The 22805-nt window shown below is 56.9% G+C and overlaps 1 protein-coding gene across 1 annotated transcript in view; it reads right to left on the bottom strand.

The window, feature by feature from the left end:
- Tekt5 (tektin 5) overlaps positions 1 to 14059 on the bottom strand; it is a 73550-nt gene extending 59491 nt beyond the window's left edge. Inside the window, exons 1-4 of the mRNA XM_077106120.1 lie at positions 13490 to 14059; positions 11070 to 11153; positions 10076 to 10146; positions 3709 to 3852 (exon numbers count right to left, since the gene is read on the bottom strand). Coding sequence (XP_076962235.1) covers positions 3709 to 3852; positions 10076 to 10146; positions 11070 to 11153; positions 13490 to 14059 — 869 coding nt within the window. The remainder of the gene's footprint in view (positions 1 to 3708; positions 3853 to 10075; positions 10147 to 11069; positions 11154 to 13489) is intronic.
- Between the last annotated feature and the right edge of the window lie 8746 nt (positions 14060 to 22805).

Raw genomic sequence — 22805 nt, 5'->3', positions numbered from 1 at the left:
AGGGCGCTCAGCCGGCTGGTAGGAGAAGAGAGGCCCCTTACAGAGCGCTTCCTTGTCCCCTCAGTACCATCCCAAACAGAGCCAGGCCAAGAAGCAGGCACTGGGGTGCGGTGGTGACTCTGTCCCTCTGGCTGCGGCCATGCTACTCTCAATGGCTTCTTCACCCCCTCCCCATGGTGTTTTGCTGGTGGGGGGGGGTCTGGTTCTGCAGGACTGGGATCACACCTGGGCCTCCAGCGAGCTAAGGCGTCTCCACCACCCTCCAGCCCCGCCCAGCGGAGGTCTGAACGCCCGCCATGTCCCAACACGGCCTAGGCACTTGAGACCGAGTGTGAGCAAGAAGAGCAGCGTCCCTGTCCCCAGAGGAGAGCACCATACACAGAGGAGGTACTTCCACAGAGTCGCGGGAGGCCGGAACCAGGAGCAGGAGGGAGAAGCCATGGCGTGTCCTCGGGTGTCGGTGGTAGCCCCAGTTTGCTCTCTGCTGGGGTAGCTACCTGACAACCGAGGTCTCAGAGTATCACATGGAAAACTCCAGAAATGAATGATCCCTGACTTCCCAATACCTTTGTTACATTGTTACGATCATCCTGTGATGTAATTGGCTACTGTGGTCAACAGCTTCCGGGGCCTATTTTATACACTCACTCCTCACAGGGATGTGTGTCTAGGAAGGGCCTGGTCCACCTGGGGCCTGGTGCTATCCACGGGGGTCTCAGAATGTACCCCTGAGGATGGGGCAACCACCACACTCAGCCAGAAGTTGAGGTGCCATGGATTCCCCAATGCACCCCAGCAGTGAGGGGCGAGAGGGGAGCCGCAGGTGTCCAAGAACCAGGGAGAGGCGCAGCCCTGGAGCTGCACAGTCCCTGGGGACGAGGGAGAATCACAGCCCCTCTCCTCGGGGGGGTGTCTTCCACTGCCAGAGGTGCCCCCCTCCTGGATGAGCCCAGCAGAAAGTGAAGGGCCGAGGGCCCAGGAAAGGTGGCCGCAGAGGGCAGCCCAGCAGGGCAGCTGGGGAACGAGTGGGACCGTCACAGGCAGGGAAGGGTCAAAGTTCTTCTGCAACAAGCAACCCCAGGACCATTTGGGATTCCCTGCTCTGGGGGCACCCCAGGGGGGACACACATGTCTTTGAGCTGGCTTCACGGTGGCTACGCCAGACCAGATCACTTCTCAAGTCCTGTCTAGCCTGGGAGAACGCCAGTTCTTACAGGAAGCAGACTTTTATTCTCAGGCAGCAGGAGAAAAGGGGTCTACTTCTCAGAGATGCTACGGCACGCTGCGGTGTGGGGAACAGAGGTTCTAGAAGTCCCACGTGTGTGCGATGGCTCTGCCGGCTCTCCTTTCCTTTCTGTTATTCAGGGGTGGGGGGTGTGGTCACAGGGGTTGAACCAGGGCCCTGCACCTGGTACGCTCTCACCTCTGAGCTACCTCTCCAGCCCATTTTATTTCTAATTCTGAGACAGGGCCTCACTTAAGTTGCTGAGGCTGGTCTTGAACTTGCAACCCTCCAGCCTCTCCCTCCCAGGTCTCTGGGGTCACAGGTGAGTGCCACCACACCGGGGCTCCTCTGCCTGGCCCAGAGCCCAGCCACAAGCAGAGGCTCAGAGAGAAGTATCTTCTCCAAGGTCCTCTGCAATCACTATCCCCAAGACACCACCGAAGGAGAGGAGGCTGCGGACAGCAGATAAGACCTGCAAGTACACTTTGAGTGTGCCCACCACTGCTGAGTGGGACTGTCGGTGACACCAACAGCAACCTCTAAGCCCTGCCCTCCCCTGGAGCAGACAGCTGAGCTCCCCAGAGAAAACAGCGGCTTGATCACATTCTCCCCGGGGGCATCTACCAAAGGCAGCCTGCCTCCTTGGCAAGTCGCGAGCCTCGGTGGGGAGGATGTACTCTCCCAGAGCCTGTGCCCTCTGGAGACTAGAGGGACAGCAACTTTGCTGCAGAGGCAGGAAGATCCACTGATCAAATAGCCACGCGATGTCCAGTGTGGGCTGAGGTCAACAGCTCTGCCACTTGCAAGCTTATGACAGTCACTTCACCTCTCTGAGCCTTTGTTTACTCATTGTGAAATGGGGATAATAACGGTACCTATCCCCCCGGGGTTCTTGAGTGACTAAATGTGAAATACTTATCAGGGCACCTCTTCATTACTCACAAGAGCTGCATGTAAACTCTGTGCACCGTCTAGCACATGGCCGACATCAGAAAGAGGCCTCTGCTGCCCCCATCACCACCATATTCATGAGTTAATCCACGGCAATGAACAGGGACACTGTGATCCAGACAGGCACCACACCTCCTCAGTCTGCCCAGATGTGGCCCTGCTTAAGAAACCTCCAATGCAAAGCCCCGAGCCAGCACATCTGGGAAGCAATTAGTCACCCAAACAGCAGCCCTCGCTTTCCAGCTGGATGAGAGATTTAAATAGCGGCCCCTCCTGGGCTTGGAGGCCAGATGCCCCAGCAGCCAGCTGCCGCCAGGTTTGGGGGAGGCATCTGTTTGTAAAGAGGGACCCTTTGGACTCCCTGTGCAGACAGGCAGCTGTGGCCAAGGGTGGCCGAGCCCCCAGGTCCTGCTCAGCCTTCCAGTGCCTGGGGAACTCCCCCTTGTTAGGAAGAGGCGGCGGCTTCCCCGGGAGCTGCCGCTGCTATGAATCCAGAGTCACCTCGACACCGCCATGTTGGCAAAGATCCAGAAAGCCAGCCCAGACCTGGGCCAGGTTTACAATTCTTCTCCCCTTTCCTGCTCTCCCCTCCCCCTTCCTCCTGGCATTCAACACATGCTTACCGCGTACCTGCACGTGCCAAGAGCAAGCCTGTGCGCTAGAGGTGAAGAGAAGGAGTGCGGGCGAGACCAAGAGAGCGCCCGCCCTCCACCAGCGCATCTCTGCCAGCCCTCATGGCCCCAGAGCTCAGACGGAGAGCTGGGAAATTCTACATGACCCTCCACGAGGCGGTGACATGCCCCCGATAGTGCCAGGCGCACGAAAGGCACCTACCTCATTGCTGCCAGGACAAGAAAATGAGGGTCCAAAACAAGCACTGATAAAGGTCGCCATTATTATCCAGTCTCTGTGCTCACGACGTCCCATGCCCCCCTTTCAGTACACACAGCAGCCCTGGGGAGCACGTACCCTGGGGGATATGGGTGCAGAAATGGAGTCCAAAGACACTGAGTAACTCAGTGTCAGCATGGAGGCGGGGACTTAAAGCCAGGCAGCCTTGTCCTAGAATCCACCCTCCAGGCGTCATTGGCTCTCCCCACCAAGCGGGGATGCCTGCTCCTGCCGGTGACAGCCCTTTTGTTTTGGAATTTGTCTGGCGGGAAGGCCAAGAGAGGCACCCCAGGGTGCCCTGGCAGAGCAGCAGAGGCTGTGTGACCCTCACTAAGTCAACCACATGCTCTTTCTTTCTGGAATTTGGATCTTGGACAAGGTGGGCCAGGGGTGGAAAGATGGCCACCCTCTGACAATCCAACCGAATAGCTCCCACTCCTGCCAAACGGCCAGAAACTTGCCCTTGTCTCTGTGGCCCTGCTGCAGGTTTCAGTCAACTCTATTTCACCCTAAGTTGGCCAGACTTCGATTCTGCTGCTTGCAACAGAGGGTTCCCATTCAATCACACTGCCCCTCACTTGGCTGGCAGACGATACCCCTTTATGGTGCCTCCCAGAATGGAGGCAGAGTCCAGTACTTACGTGCCGTCACACTTCTCCACGCCATGGAAGAAGGAGATGCAGTCCGACGTGTTCCTCAGGTTAAAGCACTGCTCGTCAATACACTCGGCAGAGTTTTTGTCCTCTATGTCTCTCTCCAGGGCGTGCTGAGCATCTCGGTTATCCCTGCAGGGAGGAAGGATGTGTCCCTGGGCCAGGCACTTACCCAGAGTCACCACCAAGGTCACACAGCAGGGGAGTACAGAGGACAGGCAGCAAGCCAAGTCCCCGGACTCCCAGGAAGGGTCTGTCCACACCCAGTGGCTTCTCAGCCTTCTTCCCTTTGAGGCTCCCACCGTGTATCCAAAGCCACCCCTACTTGCAAGTCCCCTGCATCCAATCAGAGCTGCTGTCTTTTAGAATGGGAACGGAAGGCATGAACTGTAAGAGGTTGGACTGCCAACATTTTAGGCTTAGTGTGTCATGTGGTCCCTGTTACAACCATGCCCAAAGCAGTCACAGGTTATATGTAAATGAATGGGCATGAATTCCTTTCAATAAAACTTTATTTATAAGAACAGATGGTGGAAACCCTAACAAACAGAAGACATCATGAACAAAGTTACACAGGGGAACGAGAACTCCCAGCCGAGGAGACCACATGGGCGAAAGCAGGGACGCTACAAATACCCAGGTTTGAGGGACTAGTGAGGCTCATTAAGTAGTGCCAATTAGGAATGGGAGGAGTTAGGGAACTGGGTGGGGTCAAGGACTGGGTGGGGTCAAGGACTGGCAGCTGTCAGGGATTGGATGAGGTCATGGACTGGGTGGAGCTAGGAACTGGGAGGAGTCAGGGTACAGTCAGGACTAGGTGAGGCAATGTACTGGGCGGAGTCAGAGGTGCAGTCTGGGAATGGGTGAGGTAATAGCTTGGGTGGAGTTAGGAATGGGGCGGAGCCGGAACTGCGTGGAGTTGGAACTGGGTGGAGTTGGAACTGGGTGGAGTCGGGGAACTGGGCGGAGTCGGGAACTGGGTGGAGTTAGGAACTGGGCGGGGTTGGGAACTGGGTGGAGTTGGGAACTGGGTGGAGTCAGAATTGGGCGGAGTCTGGGGAACTGGGTGGAGTCAGAACTGGGTGGGGTTAGGAACTGGGAGGAGTCAGGGTACAGTCAGGACTAGGTGAGGCAATGTACTGGGCGGAGTCAGAGGTGCAGTCTGGGAATGGGTGAGGTAATGGTTTGGGTGGAGTTAGGAATGGGGCGGAGCCGGAACTGCGTGGAGTTGGAACTGGGTGGGGTCGGAACTGGGTGGAGTCGGAATTGGGCGGAGTCTGGGGAACTGGGTGGAGTCAGAACTGGGTGGAGTTAGGAACTGGGCAGAGTTGGGAACTGGGTGGAGTCAGAATTGGGCAGAGTCTGGGGAACTGGGTGGCGTCAGAACTGGGTGGGGTTACGAACTGGGTGGAGTTGGGAACTGGGGGGAGTCTGGGGAACTGGGTGGAGCCAGGAACTGGGGGGAGTCTGGGGGACTGGGTGGAGCCAGGAACTGGGGGGAGTCTGGGGGACTGGGTGGAGCCGGGAACTGGGGGGAGCCGGGAACTGGGCGGAGCCGGGAGCTGGGCGGAGTCGGGAACTGGGCGGAGCCGGGAACTGGGCGGAGCCGGGAGCTGGGTGGGTGGGTTTAAAAACCGTGCGCTCTGGGATTGTCAAGGTGAGCAGGGGTCAGGACTGGATTCCGAGAGCTGGTGTCTCAGCTAGGCCTAGACAAGGCTGCCGTTTACCAAACTCCAGACCTCGACAGCCATATTCATGAATCTTACCAAACAGCAAAGCACCTGTACTATTATTTACTTAGTATTCTCCTCCTTTTGAAATCGTTTAAAAAATATAAATGAATGTATTTTAAAAGGGAAGTTTACGTTCCAGTCTTTAAAGGAAAAACAATAATGGTATCTGCTAACGGAAGGCCCCCTCTGCCCTAAATACTAAGTAAACACTAACTACATCCCAGCTAGAATCTCTTGTCTCCAGAAGCTTCTAGGCTCAGCCCTTTTTGTCTCTGTTGACTGAAAAAGAATCAGTCTTCCTTAAAGACCCAAAGCGTGGAGGAGCCTTGGTCCTGAAGCACTTAGAGGACTTCTATAATGGATAGAAACTACCTTCCCTGAGAGAGGCTGTCGGACCCCACTGGGTGGTCTCCCTGGGGCCTCTCTCCCGCCTGTGCTGGCAGCCCCTCCCCGTGTCTTGTCTCTCTCCGCCTCTACAACGTCTCTTCCCTCTGGGCTTCTCTGTCTCGGCCTCCGTGGCCTCTCTGTCTCCCCCATCCTCTCCTCTGTCTGCCTCTCTGTCACAGACATGGCTTCAGGCAACCCAGGAGCAAGGAAGCTAAATCCCGATGGTGAGTTCCCACCTATCAGGCGGGAGGAACCATCCTTTGGGCCTTACAAATTGGCAGAGTCAGGAGAAACTGGGCCCTGCCACCCCACCTGTGAACAGGAACCTACTGTGAAAGTGCACTCAGAGCGTGACCGGGGAGGCTGGGGCCTGCTGCTCCAGCTGCCTGGCCCTGCCATGAGGTCCAGGAAAGGAGGGGCAGACCCGGCCAGCCTACTGGCACACGGCCCAGGGCCAGGCTGGTACCAGAGCTCACCCTGCTGCCCAGCGGCCAGGAAAGGCCAAGTCTGGCCCTTCCCCGTCAAGAAGAGACTTCTCTGCTCCTGGTGGGGCAAGGTGCCGGGGCAGCTGTGGGCCACAGGCCTTCCTTGCCCAGAAACCCCCCAGTCAACATCCCAGCGCCTGTGGGTGCAGGGAAGCCACCCCATCAGGTCGGCCGCGGGGCCTCCCCCAGGGAGTGAGGATGTACCCCATGGCCCCAGCCCTGAGCCTCTGAGGTTCCAAGTGAATTAGGACAATTCCAGTCCCTCCAGCCGCTAAGCTGCTTCCCACTAGGTGACAGGCCTCCCTCAATTGAGAAGCCGCTGCCCAAAGCAAACTGCCTGTGTTGAGTTCCCTGGTCATCTCCATCTCTCTCTCTCCCAGCGTCCCCTCCCTCTCCCTCTCCTCCCCATGCTGTTCCTCCAGCTCTTGGGTTTTCTCTGTCTTTGTCCACCTCTTGGTCCCTCTGTCTGGCACATCTGTCTGTCTCTGTTCCTCAGACTCCCTGCTCCCTTCCTCTGTCTCTCTCTCTCTTTATATCCCTCTCCTCCTCGCTCTCATTTTCCAGTACTGGGATGGAACCCAGCGGCACTTTACCAATGAGCTACACCCCTAGCCCTTTATATTTTTGGAAAGAGTCTGGCTAAGTTGCCCAGACTGGCCTTGAACTTGTGACCCTCCTGCCTCAGCTCCCGAGTTGCTGGGATCACAGGTGTGCCTGACCGCACCAGCTTCTCTGTCTCTTGTAGTGGTGCCGGTCCTGGCTCTCCATGTCCGGCTCTCTGTGTCCTGCTCTCCGTGTCCTGCTCTCCGTGTCCTCCTCTCCGTGTCCTCCTCTCCGTGACCTGCTCTCCGTGTCCTCCTCTCCGTGTCCTGCTCTCCGTGTCCGGCTCTCCGTGTCCGGCTCTCCGTGTCCTCCTCTCCATGTCCGGCTCTCCGTGTCCTCCTCTCCGTGTCCTGCTCTCCGTGTCCTGCTCTCCGTGTCCTCCTCTCCGTGTCCGGCTCTCCGTGTCCGGCTCTCCGCGTCCTCCTCTCCGTGTCCGGCTCTCCGTGTCCTCCTCTCCGTGTCCTGCTCTCCGTGTCCGGCTCTCCGTGTCCTCCTCTCCGTGTCCTGCTCTCCGTGTCCTCCTCTCCGTGTCCGGCTCTCCGTGTCCTCCTCTCCGTGTCCAGCTCTCCGTGTCCTCCTCTCCGTGTCCTCCTCTCCGTGTCCTCCTCTCCGTGTCCTGCTCTCCGTGTCCTCCTCTCCGTGTCCTCCTCTCCGTGTCCGGCTCTCCGTGTCCTCCTCTCCGTGTCCTCCTCTCCGTGTCCTGCTCTCCGTGTCCTGCTCTCCGTGTCCTCCTCTCCGTGTCCGGCTCTCCGTGTCCTCCTCTCCGTGTCCTGCTCTCCGTGTCCTCCTCTCCGTGTCCTGCTCTCCGTGTCCTCCTCTCCGTGTCCTCCTCTCCGTGTCCTGCTCTCCGTGTCCTGCTCTCCGTGTCCTCCTCTCCGTGTCCTCCTCTCCGTGTCCTGCTCTCCGTGTCCTGCTCTCCGTGTCCTCCTCTCCGTGTCCTCCTCTCCGTGTCCGGCTCTCCGTGTCCTCCTCTCCGTGTCCTGCTCTCCGTGTCCTCCTCTCCGTGTCCTGCTCTCCGTGTCCGGCTCTCCGTGTCCTGCTCTCCGTGTCTTCCTCTCCGTGTCCTGCTCTCCGTGTCCTGCTCTCCGTGTCCTGCTCTCCGTGTCCTCCTCTCCGTGTCCTCCTCTCCGTGTCCTCCTCTCCGTGTCCGGCTCTCCGTGTCCTCCTCTCCGTGTCCGGCTCTCCGTGTCCTCCTCTCCGTGTCCTGCTCTCCGTGTCCTCCTCTCCGTGTCCTCCTCTCCGTGTCCTCCTCTCCGTGTCCTGCTCTCCGTGTCCTCCTCTCCGTGTCCTCCTCTCCGTGTCTTGCTCTCCGTGTCCGGCTCTCCGTGTCCGGCTCTCCATGTCCTCCTCTCCGTGTCCTCCTCTCCGTGTCCTGCTCTCCGTGTCCTCCTCTCCGTGTCCTCCTCTCCGTGTCCTCCTCTCCATGTCCGGCTCTCCGTGTCTTGTAGTGGTGCCGGTCCTGGCTCTCCTTGTCTGTTTCCGCCTGTCTCTCTGTCTCAGCCTCTCTGGGCTCCAGCCCCTCACTTCTGGTTTCACCATTGGGGGTGGCGCCTGACCCTCCCCACCCATCGCAGCAGTGCTCCTCTGGAGTTCCGCTCCCCAAACTCCTGTCTGGGCTTTCATCCACTCCGCCAGCTCTAACTGTCCCCTGTTCTGAACCTCAGCCTCCTGCCACCCTGGGCCCTGTTTTGCCACGTCCCTATGCCAGCCATGAGTGGAAAATCGGTCTCTCAACATAAGTGGGAGATCACAAAAACAAGTGCAGAAAAAGAACAGAAGAGGGCCCAGAAGGAAATCATGGTCTGCGGACGGTTGAGTCTCGACAAAGGTACCAAGACACACATTAGGAGGGACGGTCTCTTCAACAAGTGATCTGGGGACAGCTGGGTACCACATTCAAAAGAATGGAGTCAGACCCTTACCTCACACGTGTTCAAAAGTCAACTCAAAACAGTCTGAGATGTAAGATCAGAGGCTGTAGAACTACTGGGAGAAAGCCGGCAAAGCCCGCGACGCGGGTCTGGGAGGTGATGTTTTGGATATAACTGCAACCGCTCAGGTGACAAAACCCAACACAGACAGATGGGATCGGATCCAACTGTAAAGTCTCTGCACAGCAAAGAAACCGATCAACTGAGCAAAGAGAAAGTGTTTGCAAACCACACACCTGATAAATGGTTAATATCCAAAAGTACATAAGGAACTCAACAACTGAACAGCAAGAAAACATACCGATTTAAAAACTGGAAAAGGATTTGAGGAAGCATATCTCCAAAGAAGGCATGTAAATAAGCAATAGGGTCTTAAAGATATCCGACATCACGAGTCGTCAGAGAAATGTGTATTAGAACCCTCTCGAGGTCTCACCTCCTCCCTGTCAGAATAGCTGTTCTCAGACGGGGGCTGGGAGGCTGGGGGAAAAGGGAGCCCTCACACACCGCGGCTGGGAGTGGAAACTAGAACCGCCAGTGCTGTCATCCCAGCGGCTCGGGAGGCTGAGGCAGGAGGACTGTGAGTGCAAAGCCAGCCTCAGCAAAAGCAAGGCACTGAGCAACCCAGGGAGACCCTGTCTCTAAGTAAAATACAAAGTAGGGCTGGGGACGTGGCTCAGTGGTCAGTGCCCCTGAGTTCAGGCCCCAGTACCGCCACCCCCTAAAACAAAGCCAGTGAAGAGGGAAAGCCAGCTGACCAGCAGTCCTGGGAGAGTCAGAGGTGAGCGCCCGCCCAGGGCCAGGTGGGGAGCCCAGGCCTTGGCCATGGGCCCCAAGCCCCGTGAATCTCAGTCTCCCTTTACTCAGGAGGGGGGCCCTGGCCTTCATGACACTGGTCATCTTCCAAGAACAAAAAGCTGACTCCTTTTGAAGGCCTCCTCCAGCTCCTCCAGAGGGCCCGTCCCTCACCTAGCTGCCCATGCCACCCACACTGCTGGCTCCCCGCGTTGCTTGGAAGGTGACAGGACCGGCCTCCGGGAGGCTGCTGCCCTCCACCAGGGCCTCACTGCAAAAGGCCACTCATGAGATGGCCTGAGCCTGCGCATCTCAGGACCATCACGCCCAGATCTTAAAACCAGCCCGTGCACCACGGGAATTGGTGACCTGGAAGTCACAGAGCCCACGCGGGCGCGGCGGGGGGCAGAGTGGGGCCTACCGCATCTGGATGTCGATCCGGCGAGCTAATTGTCTCATCTGTTCCTGGCAACATTTTAGCAAATCTACTTCCTGAAATGAAAAAGGTCAGAAAGAGCAGACCCGGGTTAGAAACTCCTCAGGTCAGAGTGGCCTCCAGCACCCGCCCTCCCCGCCCCCAGGTGAGAGCCGGGGGAGGCGCCCACAGCCAGGGGCCAGCTGCAGAACCTGCCCTGCCCTGCTTTCATTTCTATCTGCTTCTGGATTAAAATGAGATTCAGCACATACTGCGTGACGGGAGCTCACCTGCATATATGATCATTAAGTAATGCCCGTGAAGAGGTCTGAAGTCCGATATGCACATGCAGCAGGTGTTCAAGAAACACCAGCTTTGGTTTTTGCTCTTGATGGAATTATGATTGCACCCAACTTGGAAATGAGGAGACTGGGGGCCAAGGAGCTCCACGTTGTGGTTTGGCTATGGATATCACCCCACAGCTCTGGTGCAGAGGGCTTGGTCCCCAAGGCAGCGGTTCAGAGGCGGGAGGTGACTGGATCATGGGGCTCTGACCCCGTCCATGCGCTAATCACTGAGGGCTCATGATTTAACGAGGTGGTGGGAACTTGGGGGATGGGGCCTCGTGGGAGGAAGGAGTCAGTGGGGGCGAGTCCCTGGAAGGTGGCCCCCACATCTTGCCCCCAGTACCTTTCTGCCTCGCCCCCTCTCCCCCTCCTCCTCCTGCTGGCCGCCATGAGCTGGGGGCAGAGCCCTGCCGGCCCCTCCGCCATGATGTCTGCTCCCCAGAGACCCAGCAGCTATGGAGCAGGCAGGTGCACAGCAGCCTCTGAAACCACAGTCTCCTCCTAGACGTGGATCTCTCTCAGGTATCTGTCCGAGGGACGAAGCCCTAACTTTCCCAGGTGAATTGCGCAGGGCTCCCTCCCAGGGGCAGCCCAGAACCCTCGACCGGCTGCCCTGCCCACTCCCTGGGGGGTAGACCTGGGAGACACCTCACCCGGATAAGGTTCTTCTCCACGCTGTCATGGACCAGATCAGTCCCCATCCTTTTCTCTCGATGGTAGAGACACTCCAGGGCCACCTGCAGGGAGATCAGGAAAGAGTGTCTTCTTCCCGGGGCTGGACGTTGACCCTGAGCTCAGTGACACACAGGACCTTGGCTGGAATCCCATCGTTCCTCTGAGAGACCTGGTATTTCATAGGGCCTCAGAGGTGCCTCCGGAGGGCTCTGCCTCCCTCAGTGGGCACCCTGGGATGCCGAGGCCAGCGCGTGAGGAGATGCAGGGCCCATGCAGAGAAAGCAGGATAAGGCAGTGTCCCAGGAACCAGTGGTGACTGAGATATAATCTCCACAAGCTGTCCCCAGCCTTCCCAGCTACAATGATAGATATGGCAGCTACAATGTCCCCAGCCTTCCCAGCTACAATGATAGATATGGCAGACTGTCACTGTGATCTCAGATAAGACGGTATCAGCTGCTGTCCTCCACTGTGCTCTGTCATAAGTTTAAATCCAGGCTTAGTGCCCTTGGGCAACTCACTCAGCCTCTCTGACCCTCGGTCTCCTCATCTGCCGAAAAGCGTGAGATTGGTGCGTCTTTCACAGGCTGGTTGTGCATTTCAACCCAGCTAAAAGGACTCAGCTAAAGGAATGTGATCATCTCCACCTGGGATGAGGGGGGTGATGCAAATGACTGGGGTGATGCGGATGGGCAGGGCTCAGGGAGGACTTCTCTAGGGAGGAGACAGAGAGACTGCTCATAAGAAGCAGAGTTCAGAGATGAGTGGAGACATGGGGCAGAAACAGGAACTGCAGGTGCAAAGGCCCTGAGGCCAGAGAATGCACAGACAGGAAGCCGTTGGAACTGGAGTGGAGAAAGTGAGGCTGGAGCAGAAGCAGGGGCAAGGTCATGGTGGAGGGAAAGAGGAATTCAGGAATTGGGTGTTAGATTCTGGGACTCCATTCAGGGAGCCAGTGGAGGAATGTTAAGACTCACTTTAATATTTGAAGTCACCCTCTGGCTGCTGGGGGAGGGAAGGACGGGTTGGAGGGGAGCAGGAGGTGGAAGACCAGGAAGGAAGTAGTTATGTCCATGTCCAGGGAGAGGCTGCCCGGCTGAAGGCAGCCAGGGGACGGAGAGAAGTGGAGAGACGGAGATGCCTCCATCCCTGGGCCTCCATCCCTGGGCCTCCCTATGGCTGATCAAAGGTGGCACAGGGGGCCAGGCAGAGCTGGGCTTTGCAGACATGCTGGGGGTGGGCGCAGGAGAGGGGAGCAGTAGATGGTGGACGCTGCTGTGGGCTCTGAGGAGCAGCCCTGCCCACCCCTCTCCTGGGGTGCCAGCCAGCAGATGGAGGCAACGTTGGACCTTCCCCTAATGGGATCCGTGTCTCTTCGGGCATCTCAAGGCAGGACCTCTCCTACCACCGGTCCCGCACAGAACGGGGCAGAAACGGCTGTAGGAGGCTCCCAGGCAGGAGGCCCTGGGTCTCTGGAATGTCCAGGGAAAGCAGATCCTCGTCCTGTGTAGCCAAGGTGGTTTCCACAGCATGAGGCAGGAGCCACCGGTTCCCCACCCACTGTCCACTCACCCCTTCCATGCCTTTCTCCAGGAGCAGAGGAAAGCAGTCATTTCCCCAGACTCTTCTGCGGCCAGGGAGCCCCTGCAAATGGGCCCAAGAGGCGAACCCCGAGGGCCTTCTGGGAAGCCTCCTCCTGATGTCGAGGGACCCAGCTGCACCGTCCCTTCTCCCTACCCCGTTTCTGGCCTCCAGAAGAGGACCAGAGGGCGCCCCTCAGGCAGGAGCCGGCGATAGGAAGCGTGAGAACTCCATTTGCCATTGGCCGCAGAGTGTTAGGATGGGTCCCACGGCACCGGGTGGAGGGTCACTCAGTCAACCCATGTCTACCGAGTGCCGAGTGGGTGCCACGCTCCGCCCTCGCTGGACGTGCGTTCAGAACGCTGACCTGGACGACAGCCGGCAGGGCCCCGGGCCACTGAGGCCTGCAGGGCACACGGCTGCACGGAGGGTGGGTCTGGGGCAGGTGCGCGCGGGGACCAACCCTGCCCGGTGGAGCCTGCGCCACGCAGGTAGAAACCACCACCGAGAAGTGTCGGCGTGGACGAGTCCTGGGCAGGGAGGCAGCGCAAGCGCGACTTCAGGCGTGTCCTCGGAAGCCCTTGGCCAGGTGGACCCTACGCCCCTGCGCAGGGGCGCGACGGCGCGCACGGTCTCCACGGAACCCCGCCCTCGGATGGAACTTCGGCTCTTCCTGAACCGACTACTTCACCTTGAAGGTGCGGTCACCAGCGGCGACGCAGCTCGCAGCCCCTTGCGGTGCCTGTCACCTGGGCCCGCGGTCGAGGGGAGGAGGGTGCGGGTGCCCGACGGGGCGGGCCCTGGCGCTCGCACTCACCTGCAGCGGACAGTTGAGCTCCTCGGCGCCGCACTCCAGCCGCCTCTTGAGGGTGTCCATGCTGCGGTTCTCCGTCAGAAGCCTGTCCAGCTCGTAGCACAGCTCCGACTTCCAGAAGCCGATGTCCGTCAGTCTCTGGCCCAGGTTCCGGGACGTCCCCTCCTGCATCTGGCGCGTCAGCTGGTCCTTGTCCTGCATGAGCCTCATGGTGTCGCCGGTCAGCCGGCCAGCCCAGAGCCGCGAGGCCTCGGCGCCCCGCAGCTGCAGCTGGGTGGCCTGGTCCCAGTCCTGGGCACTGTAGCGACAGAAGAGCGCCGAGCGGAGCGCGGGCAGGACGGTGGGCGGGCGCAGGGGGCTGCGGCGACACTCATCGGGGCCGGCCTGGCCGTCGGAGATCCGGTGGAAGAGGCTGGGCCTCCACGCGTGGAGGTGGCGGAACCCGGGCAGGCGGCAGGGCTGGTAGCACTCGCGGACGGCCGGGCTCTGCACAGCCTCGGGCGGCGCCGGCCAGACGCAGGGCTTCCTGGGGCCACAGTAGCTGGCCGTCTGAGAGGTTCCGAGAAACTCCATCCTCCCCCATCGGCACCAGGCGGCCAAACGCTGGCCCCGGGCTCCAGCATCAGCAGGAACCGCGAGAGGCTTCTCTGGGGCGGCAGGACCTCTGTGACTCAGCGGTGGTGTCATAAAGCCTGGGGACAGGGGCTGTGAGCCAAGCCTGTGCTCTTTCAGGTCAGCGGTCCGTAATGTCCAAATCTAAACGAAGCCATCAGTCACCAGAGCGATCGTGAGTCTCAGGATCCACAGATTGGGGCATGCAAAAGGGCACGTCTCTCTGTCACCACTGCATCTGTCTGTCCAGACCTAACTGCGCCAGGGAGAGAATTCAAGGTCGTTCGCTCCAGTAAGGGATCCACTCCAGGTCGGTTTGGTCAAGGTGCTTTTCTTTCTTCCTTTGTCCCCAAGATGGCATCAAAATGGTCCACCCCCATGTAGGCTACCACTTAGCAACAGTCCTCACATCAAAGATGGACCCTGACCTGTTCTGCTAAGTAGCTAGGTTCCAACACGACAGCCCGAGTGTTTCGTTGGTGATATTCTGCAAAGACAGACCCATGTGGACAGAGACCAGTCAGTCACTGCTGGGGCAAGGTGGCAGGAGGGTGGGTCACCAGGGGAATGAGATATGGGGCAGGACTGATAAGGTGTTCTATATCCTGACTACGGAGGAGATGATTCAACTCTATAAGTCAGAACTCACAGAAGCCACGGAGCTTCCCACTAGTAAGTCTTGTTGTTCATGAGTTATACGGTGGGGCATCAGCTTGAGCACCATGAGGCAGAAACTATGCCCATCACTAAATCCCTGCATCCAGCACCCTATTGAATGAATGGACGGGAAACTAAAATGAGAAGCTTTGTTGTTCCAGAAAAAGTACTCAATTCCTCGCTCCATAACAGCATTTTCCCCCAACCCAGAATCTCTCTCCACTCTTGACTCTGGGTACAGTAACAAAATGTGCAGGTATGGGACAGGAGGACTGCTGACTTGTGGGTCTTTTCCCACCTTTGGAAATGCAGCAGAGGGGACTCTGACCCTCAAATGCTCCTTCTTAGTAGATGAATTAGTCAGTTTTCCCTTGCTATAACAAAATACCTGAGATCATGAACTTCTAGGAGAGAAGGTTTATTTGGGCTCATGGTTTGGGGAATTCCAGTCCATGATTGGATGCCCATTGTTTTGGGTCTCTGATGAACAGTGGGCCACTGAGGAGGCAGAGCACCGTGGCAGGAACACCTGGTGGCGCAATACCACTGACATCATGAGCCAGGAATAGAGAGGAAGAGAAAGGACTCAGGCCCCTCAGTCCTCTTGGAGGGCACACGCCCAATGACCCAGGTACCTCCCACTAGGCCCCAACTCCTAATGGTTTCTCCACCTCCCAACAGTGGCCTGCTAGGGACCAAGCTCTTGACCCATGGGCTTGGGGGACATTCAGCGTGGAGTGGGTATGACAGAAGGTGAGAGGGTGAGGAGAAAAGGCATCTATTAAGCACCTGCTGGGTACTGATGCTTTACATATGCCAATCTGTTTTCTTTCCTCAGTGAACCTACAACACTGCTAACTTATAGGGTGGGTTAAGGAAAGCCAGCCGACTCTGAATGCCTACAGCACTTATTTGCAGGATATTTTAAGGCAGGACATCCCACAGAGGGATCCAAGAAGTGGGCCAAAAGGTTTGGGGTACTTTGTAAGTGTGAAACTCTTATGGTAAAAATTTCTGTGTGCAATATCAAGTGTAAAGTTGGGCTGGGGTTGTGGCTCAGTGGTAGAGCGCTTGCCTACCATGTGTGAGGCACCGGGTTCAATTTTCAGCACCACATATAAATACACAAAATAAAGGTCCATTGACAACAACAACAACAAAAAAAAAATATTTAAGAGTCTAAAGTGAAATTTAGGTTTTCTTTTCATCCTTGACTACTGTCAGTCTCCCCAGATGTGACTACAGATTTTTTTTAGAAATATTCTATACATGTATAAGTGTGTGTACACATAGCACCACCACTACCACACATGCTTTTCCCATATAACAGTAGCTCCTGGGGATGGACTATGCAATTTCTTCCTTTTTAGTGGCTGTGTAGTGCTCCATTGTACAGATGTACTATTATTTATTTGACCATTCCCCACAGCTAGGCATTCCAGATGTTTCCTGACTTTTGTTCTCACCAACATTGCACTAATAAATTCCAAGTGCAATCTCTCTAAGCCAGGTATAATTTGCACACTGTGAAATCCACCTTCCTCCTGCCACTACCACAACCAAGATTAGAACATTCCTGTCACCCAAGGAAGTCCCCTGTGCCCTTCCCTGCCACCAGGGGGCCCCCGCCCCACGACTGCCATATACACAGTCAGATGGTGTGCAGTCCTGGGAGCCCAGACCCTTTCCCTGGTGCAGGGTTACATGCCACCAAGGCCCTCCCCTGTAGCCTGAGGGCAGGCGTGACCTCCGCAGCCAGGAGACCAACCCTGGGAAGGCACAAGTTGTTCATCCTTGGAGGTCAGATGCCCTCCACGGACCTCTGGACGGACTTCCTACCTGCCCCAGGGCTTTCCCAGGTCCCAGGGGTCTCTGTGGGGAGCAGCTAAGCCCTGGCAGAGGGTCCTGCTCAGGTGGGGCTGATGGGGCCTGTGGGACTTGGCCGGAGCCCAGTGGTTAGATGGAGAGAAGGTCAGTGAACAGCAGGGCCAGGAGGGGCGTCCTGAGACCTCCCCACCGGGCGCCAGGTCAAGGCTGCCAGGGGAGGGGAGGAGAGTCAGGCACAGCCTGAGCAGGGGACAGAGAACGTCCCTTTGTGGCTTCCTGGGGGGACAGCTTTCTGCAGGCCAGAAGCAACCAGGGTCTTGCTCACCTGGGCTCCAGGTCACTTACTTGAACAACTTGGGGAGTTGTGTGGGAATAGACCCCTCTGAACCTGTCCCCCATGAATGGAAGCTAAGTCACCAGAGAACTGACCCCTCTGCCTGCCTGGCCATCAGAGGTCCTGGCTTCATCTCCTGAGTAGGTGGGTTCCTGGAAGGACAGACTGAGCTCCGGGTGAGGTCTGACTCTGCATGGGTAACACGTATGTCTGACAATGCGTACCTGTGTGCTTGTGTGGTGACCTAGGTGCACTTTTTTTCCTGCTCTAAAGAAAGACAAGAATCTATGTCAGGGGTCAAACAGGGAAGCGAGAAAAACCTGTGAGGTGCGCTATTTCTGTTTGGAAACTGAAAATTTCAGTTCTTATCATGGAATTTTGTACTGAGAACAATATCTTTAAAATTGAAATGCATTCTTCTTTTTCCTTGTTAATTGTGTTAAAACTAACTGAAAACAATAATTACTGAAAATACTATTGTGTAGAGCAGGAGGGGTTAAAGAAAACCATATGGACCCTGGGTGTCAAGTACCCCAGGCACACTGCTGCGTGCAGACCCCGCGTCCACCACACAAGATGATTTTTAATCTCTCTTAAACCGCGTTGATGGAAAACTCATTCTTTCTGAAATGCCGGGTGGCAGCAGAACCCAAATCTCAGGGAGAGAGGTGATGGCACTGGAGAGGGGGGCCTGTCTGTCTCCAGGAGCGGAGGTCCCAATCCTCCACTCCTGCTTGGCCCCCACTCCTGGCCAGGGAGACTCCAGGCCAGGGTTGCCTGGGCCCTATTTCACTTCAGCCCCTGCCTGGGACCTGCCCAGGTGTCTGGAGCTCCCTGGGCCATACAGGGATCGCTCCATGTCTGTGAACTTCATGCACAACCATCTGTCCGCAGGAGTGTTTGGGGGCTGTTGAGGTGAGGGCCGGAGCAGCGCTAGTCACGAGAACTTGCTGCAGACATGGAAGTGGGTGGCTTGTGGTACCAGTATGGTGGACACAAGCCACATGTGGCTGCTGAGCACTTGAAACACGATTGGACATCAGAGAAGCAGAATTTATGGCCATATGGGACCAGTGACTGTCATACAGGACCGTGCAGGGCCAGCTAAACAGGCGCTTATGTGGAATCACCTTGAGCTCAATGGACAGGTGAGGCGGCCAGGCTCAAATCTGTGCAGGGAGAGTCAGTGTACTCCTACGTGTCCCTTGGGTGAAACCGGTGGAGGATGGTGCAGATCTGAGGAGCTCTGGAAGGACTGGGGTGGGCAGGGCACTGCTGGCCCCCAGGGCAGGAGGAGGACCTAAGGGTGCTCTTGTACACTTCTGTTTGAATCCTGATGATGTCCTAGCAGTCCCCAACTCCGGTCAGCTTATAAGTTGTAGAAGGCTGCAGTGGGGAGGGGGAGGGGGAGAAGAGTGGGGAGAGGGGAGAGGGGGGAGAGGGGAGGGGGTGGGGAGAGGGGAGAGGGGTGGGGGAGGGGAGAGGGGTGGGGGAGGGGAGAGGGGAGAGGGGTGGGGAGGGGAGAGGGGTGGGGAGGGGAGAGGGGTGGGGAGGGGAGAGGGGTGGGGGAGGGGAGAGGGCAGAGGGGTGGGGGAGGGGAGAGGGGAGAGGGGTGGGGAGGGGAGAGGGCAGAGGGGTGGGGGAGGGGAGAGGGGAGAGGGGTGGGAGAGGGCAGAGGGGTGGGGAGGGGAGAGGGGAGAGGGATGGGGAGGGGAGAGGGGTGGGAGAGGGGAGAGGGGTGGGGATGGGGAGGGGAGAGGGGTGGAGAGAGGGGGAGAGGGGTGGGGAGAGGGGGAGAGGGGTGGGGAGGGGAGAGGGGTGGGGAGAGGGGAGAGGGGTGGGAGAGGGGTAGGGAGGGGAGAGGGGAGAGGGATGGGGAGGGGAGGGGGTGGGAGAGGGGGAGAGGGGAGAGGGGTGGGGAGGGGAGAGGGGGGGAGGGGGAGGGGGAGGGGGGAGGGGAGAGGGGAGAGGGGTGGGGAGGGGAGAGGCGCAGGCGGCGGCCAGGGTCAGACTCTTCTCATCGCCACATTCACTGCGGCCTGAATGGGGCCAGGGACACACCAGCGGTGTGCGTGTGACAGACGGGAGTGTGCACTGCATGAGCGTGTAAGGAACGCGTGGAGGAGAGAATGGGTGGGAGTGGTTTATAAGCGGGTGTGAGTGGGGGTGTGAGTGGGGGTGTGAGTGGGGGTGTGAGTGGGGGTGAACGGTGCCCGTGTGCGGTGACATCAGGTTGGTGGGGAGGGCGGTGTGCGCGCGGGTGTGCGGGTGTGTGCGGGTGTGTGCGGGTGTGTGCGGGTGTGTGCGCGCGTGTGCGGGTGCGATGGTGTGTGGCCAGGCGTGTGGGGGGGGCAGGGGTGAGCGAGTCAAGATGAGTGTGCCCACGCGTGTGGCTGAGGTGTGAGTGAGTGTGAACTGAGAAGGTGGCTAGTGGGAACGCAGGGCCCGAGGGGTGGCGTGCGGGTGTGTCGGCCGGGGACCCGGGACTGGGAGTCCGGGCGCCCCCTGGAGAGGGGCGAGGCCCAGTGCATGGGGCAGCGCCTCCCGGGAGGCCCTGGACACCGCGCTGACCACGGGCCAGGCTGGGCTGGGTACAGGACGGAGCCCTTTCCGGGCGCGGGGAGCCCCCCACAGACGTCCGCGGGCCTCCCTGGACGTGCGCTCACGGTGGGCAGGCGCTCAGCCCCTCCAGGCACTGGCCACAGCCCTCCTGCCCCTGCAGGGCGAGCGCCGGACACTGCCATCTGTCGGCTACAGGAGGGTGGGAGCGAGGGCCGGAGCAGAGTCTCCCCGGGGCCACGGACCTTCGCGCACCCCCCCCCCCCCGCGTGGGCGCCCCCTGCAGCAGGCGGGGACCTCCCAAGGAGCTGTCCTGCAGGCATCCAAGGGTGAGCTAGAGACACACACACACTCATTCACACACACACACACACACTCACACTCACCTCGCTCAAACAGGAAAGCCGGGAAATCCAGAAGGAAGCTGCTGGCCTTCAATTCGGCATCCATGTCACTCTATGTCACCCAGAAACCACACTGCACCCCACCCACGGCAGACTCTGGTTCTGCGTCAGGCTCAGGTGTGGTTTTGGTGCTTCCCTGGCCTCGGCTGGCGTCCAGCGATGCAGCCATCTCAGGAATCTACCCTCAGATCCATGAGCACATGCGTGCTCACACACACGCACACACACGCACACTTGCGTGCTCACACAACATACATGCACACCTGTGCCCCTCGCTGCTTTGATCGCAACAGGGAGGACAAATGGAACTGACCAGCTGTCCCTGGGGAGAAGGAAGCTGCTGGCATCTAAGAACACAGTGCAGCATAAAAAGACGGAGGCCAGGCCTGGATCTGATGGTGAGCAAAGCTTTGCAGGATGTGAGAAGTGAAGCGTGAGGGCCCGGGGAGAGCCATGGGGTTGTAGGCACAAACACTGGGGAAACGGCCTGGTGACAGGACTTTGGACCCAGCAGGATGGAGAGGGTGGGTGGGGCACCAAGAAAGATTTCTTTTTCAATCAAGTCTTCCATACAATTTCATATCCGCTCTTATACTATGAACATATAATATCCGTGTATTATTTATTTTTTAAGTTTAAAATTTTATTCCTCAACATAAGAGCAAAAATGTATAAATCTTTGTTATAGTGCTGCCTGTGTGTGTGTGAGTGTGTGTGACTAAGAGCCTTCCACTGCTGGTCAGGATTGGGTGAGAAGGATAAACACAACTCCAGAAATGTTCCATGTACATAAAACAGTGGTGTGTGAGGTCCTGGACATCGAGCCACAAGGGAAAGTGACCCTGGGAGGTGAGTCCTGTGACTGCCCCCGTGGACGGCCTGGAGAAGGCGTCCAGGCTAAGGCACGGGAAGACCCAGCAGCATCCACTGATGTTCTTGAGTTCAGGAGACGGAGCTGGGAAGGTGGTGCTTCCACATGGCCAGAGTGTGGACGGAGCGTGCGCCTGGAGCTCTGCCCAGGGTGCCTTCAGGCTTTGGCTGAGCACTGACCAGAGCATATGAGTGAGCAAACACTCACCTGAAAGGACTCCTGGTGCAATCCCCAGAGCTCACACGGGTTCCAGGTAGTGCCTGATCCCACCGTAGTTTGGATCTACCACAGTAGAAAATCTCATAGTTTATTTTGCATCAAGTCAAATACCTAGATGGATTTTGCCTCAATATTAGGGCCAAATTAGCTCTAGTCTTATGTCACTCTGATCCCATATAACACAGCTTAAAAGTCAGTCCCAAGACAGGTGCCGTGGGACTTGCCTGTAATCTCAGCAGCGTGGGAGGCTGAGACAGGAGGATCACCGAGTTCAAAGCCAGCCTCAGCAACAGTGAGGCACTAAGCAGCTCAGTGAGATTCCGTCGTCTCTAAATAAAATACAAAATAGGGCTGGGATGTGGCTCAGTAGTCAAGTGCCCCTGAATTCAATCCCTACCCCCAACCCCCTCAAAACTCAGTTCCAAAAAGTTTTTTTAAATAATAAAGTTTGGGGGCTGGGGCTGGGGCTCAGTGGCAGAGCGCTTGCCTCCCTTGTGTGAGGCACTGGCTTCGATCTTCAGCACCATAAAAATAAATAAAGATTTTGTATCCATCTACAACTTCAAAAAATATTATTTAAAAATAATAAAGTTTCCAAGTAAATTATCTGAGTCTTAGAAAATGATCAAAAAATTTGTTAAAGAACAAAATCTTTCAGTACTCAAAAAGGTCAAATTCACAATGTCTGGCATCCAATAAAAAAAATTCAGCAAGCATGCAGAGAAGTAGGACAAAATAACCCATAATGAGGGCTCAATTGAAACCAAAGCAGAATAACACCGATAGTAGAAATAGTAGGCAAGGGCACTTTAAAAGTTGTCATAACTCAAGAAGTTAGAGGAAAGAGTGACACACTAAGGCAAGACGTGGAGGATATTTTTGCTGGGTCCCAAGGAAGTTCTCCTAAACTTAAATTTTGTTTCCACTGTCAAATTTCCTTATCATAGATAGGGGAACATCTCCACCTAGTGGCCAAATTGAGGAACTTCCGGCACCTTCTGCAAGTCTCTAATGACTAGTTGACCACTTTCACCTGTTTAAAATGCCCCTGTCCTGTTGATCAGCAGCTAATTAAAAAAAAAAAAAAAAAAAATTTAGCCAAGCTGACCTCAGTTCTAGCCTTGTTCCTTCAATGATCTACTGTGTGATTGGCACAACTTTCTTCGCCTTGGCCTCAGTTTCTGGTCTCTACCTTTCTACCTACAACCCTAAATTGATTTAGACACAATATGTGTTAGGTTCGTACTCTCAGGATGCTTTGCAGGTGTTAATTAACCCCTGGAAACCACCTGAAACAAATGCTGTTCTTATCCCTGTTTTACAGCGGAGCAGAATGAGAGCAAGGCGAAGCAGCTTGCCCCATGCCACTCAGCTCATGAGAGGTGAGGTCAAATTTGCACACCTTTGTGACTCGGTAAACCCCTGTGTAGTCTACCCTATTCTGTCCCGTTGCTGCCCAGACCCCACTTCCTGTCTGAGGTGGTGCAGGGCGGGGGCACAGGCATATGTATTCTGAGAACTCCCCCCGTGATGGTAATGAGCGGCTGCACTGAGACGGTGTACACAGGTGTTCTAAAAGTGCACATTGAAGCTTTAATAATTTCAGAAGTATAAACGTATTTAACAATTAAGAGTTTGCTTTTAGAGTACTTTTAGGTGTGTGGAAAAGCTGAGCCCCTTCCATTTCCCTGTCACTAGCGTCCTACATTAGTGTGCCTCATTTGCCCCCCTGGGTGAACCCACGTGGGCACACTCTTACCTACTGATGTGCATGTTTACATTAGGGGTTGCTCTTGGTGCTGTAGTCTGTGGGATCTGACAAATGTGGAAGACATG

Source organism: Callospermophilus lateralis, chromosome 19 (assembly GCF_048772815.1).
Source record: "Callospermophilus lateralis isolate mCalLat2 chromosome 19, mCalLat2.hap1, whole genome shotgun sequence".
NCBI lineage: Eukaryota > Metazoa > Chordata > Mammalia > Rodentia > Sciuridae > Callospermophilus > Callospermophilus lateralis.
The sequence above is the reverse complement of the archived record's forward strand: the minus strand, read 5'-3'. Positions and strand labels throughout refer to the sequence as shown.